This window comes from Otolemur garnettii, unplaced genomic scaffold, assembly GCF_000181295.1.
Source record: "Otolemur garnettii isolate 467f Iridium unplaced genomic scaffold, OtoGar3 scaffold00156, whole genome shotgun sequence".
Classification (NCBI taxonomy): domain Eukaryota; kingdom Metazoa; phylum Chordata; class Mammalia; order Primates; family Galagidae; genus Otolemur; species Otolemur garnettii.
The window spans coordinates 2139791-2141814 of NW_003852551.1; the positions used below are offsets into that span (position 1 = coordinate 2139791).

Consider the following 2024-nt stretch of genomic DNA (forward strand, 5'->3'; position numbering starts at 1 on the left):
CCGAGCCTGATAACTCGAGCCCTTATGTATTTAATTCTCTCCCAACTCTCCATACCATACTAGCTAATGGATGCCCCCTACAAAAGGGCTGGATGCTGCAAGCTACAAGGGAGCATATCTGCTTGCGGATCTCTTAGGAACATAACTAAGGAACTGGGGAAGAATCTGGGGGTCAAGCTAACCCTTACCCACAGCCAGGTTGAACAGCAGTGCCCCCCAGCGCTTATTAAACTGCAGGTAATTGGCCAGGCCCGTGTAGTACTCATAGCGGGGAATCCAGAGGGGCTGTTCTGTGGTCTCTGCCTCTTGGCAGGGGTAGAAGAGTCGAAAGAAGCTTCCCTGTAGGAAAAAAGAGAGCAGCTGCTCAGAGCGAGAAGCCGTAGCAGATACACTCAGCAGACATTTAGGCACCAGCAAAACAGGGTACTAAAACAGGGAAACTTAAATTTCAATTAACATACCTGAAGTTTACATTCAGAAATCTAGAAAGAAGCATACATGTAAAGCTTATGTTATTTCAAATACTCAACTACAACTTGATTACATCTGGGGGATGCACCAAAAAATATTTTGAGTGCTTGGGACATTGAAAGATTTAAATCGAGCCCTGAGCCCAGGCCTGAAGGAGTTCTAGAGCTAGGGATGAGCCCTGGTGTTGAATAGGGTCGCATGGGTGGCTCACTCAGGCCACTCAGCCAGGATTAGCTCTTGGGAAGCAGCAGCACACTCGTTTTACACGGGAGAAGGTGAAGGGTTACCAGGAAGTGTGTGTCTCTCACAAGGAGTGTCCCAGGGCTAGGAGAAAGACCTAGGAGGGCAAGTCCAGAAGCCAAAGCACAAGAGGCAAACAGATGGGAGGCCGGACAGGAGAGGAAAAAAGGAAACTGTCCTCCTCCCCACTCTGGGGAGCCCAAGGCCAATGGCACATGGCCCAAGTTCTTCCTCTCATATACCTGGATTAGGATGAGATCGAAAACCTTTCCAGGATCAGGCATCTGCCCACAACCAGGTAAGAAGATCTGCAAGCTGCCTTTGAAGCTGAAGTCCCCTTTCCTCCTGGCTGGAAAAACCACTCACTATCTCTGTCTACTGGGATGTTTCTGGTATTTGGAAAGAGTAAGAATATACCAGGGAAGACAGACCTGGGGGTTTGGTAACCAAATCTAGACCGGCTCTCACTCAGTTTCCCCAACATGGAAACGCACAATCAGACTTGCGATTGGTAAGGCAGAAGCAGCAACAGAGCTGGAGGCGCTCACCTGGAGACTCTGACCCTCCATCACATCCCCGCAGCCTACGAGGTGGGGCCCCGTAACAGGTGGAAAGCCCACGGACTGGTTGGCCCCCATTTCATCACAGGTGAATCCAATCACTGTGTGGTGCTGAACTTGAAGGCTGGAGAGCAGAACACAGAACAGCCTTTGCTGGTTTCCTCTTAGCTTCCTGTTGCTTACCCATGTCATGTGCCACTCCTGTCCACCCTCCTTACCATTCCATCCTCCCTGCCCCACACGCATGAAACCTTGCACATCTTCTACTTTTTTGTTGTTGTTGTTTTTGCTTTTTTTTTTTTTTTTCAGTTTTCGGCCAGGGCTGGCTTTGAACCCGCCTCCTCCAGCATACGGGGCTGGTGCCCCACTCCTTTGAGCCACAGGCACCGCCCATATCTTCTACTTAGTCAAGGTTTTGGTGCTTATTTTTATTTTTAGTGGGATGAGGAGATAATTGTGAAGAGGAGAGAGAGCATCCAAATTCCTCAAAACCCACTTCCAGCTGTTTATCAGCACCTACCATGTGCCCAGCATAGCAATGACCGTGGTAGAGGCTATAACACAGACCTCGCCCTCATGAGGCTAAAAATAACCACCAAGATCTATTATTGACTGTCCACACCATCCTAAGCTCTCTACATACATTATACCACTCCATTCTCTCAACAACTCTCTGAAGTAGGTACTATGAAGGCCCTGTTGTACAGATGAGGAAACTAAGGCATAAGGAGGTTGAGTAACTTTCCCAAGTTA

The 2024-nt window shown here is 48.7% G+C and overlaps 1 protein-coding gene across 2 annotated transcripts in view; it reads right to left on the reverse strand.

The window, feature by feature from the left end:
* Window positions 1-2024, reverse strand: part of PAFAH2 (platelet activating factor acetylhydrolase 2) — a 37070-nt gene that overhangs the window by 27686 nt on the left and 7360 nt on the right. For both annotated transcript variants that reach the window (XM_012811400.2, XM_023519120.1), the window contains exons 2-3: window positions 1260-1395; window positions 189-339 (exon numbers count right to left, since the gene is read on the reverse strand). In XM_012811400.2, the coding sequence (XP_012666854.1) occupies window positions 189-339; window positions 1260-1349 (241 nt within the window). In that variant the 5' untranslated portion in view covers window positions 1350-1395. The remainder of the gene's footprint in view (window positions 1-188; window positions 340-1259; window positions 1396-2024) is intronic.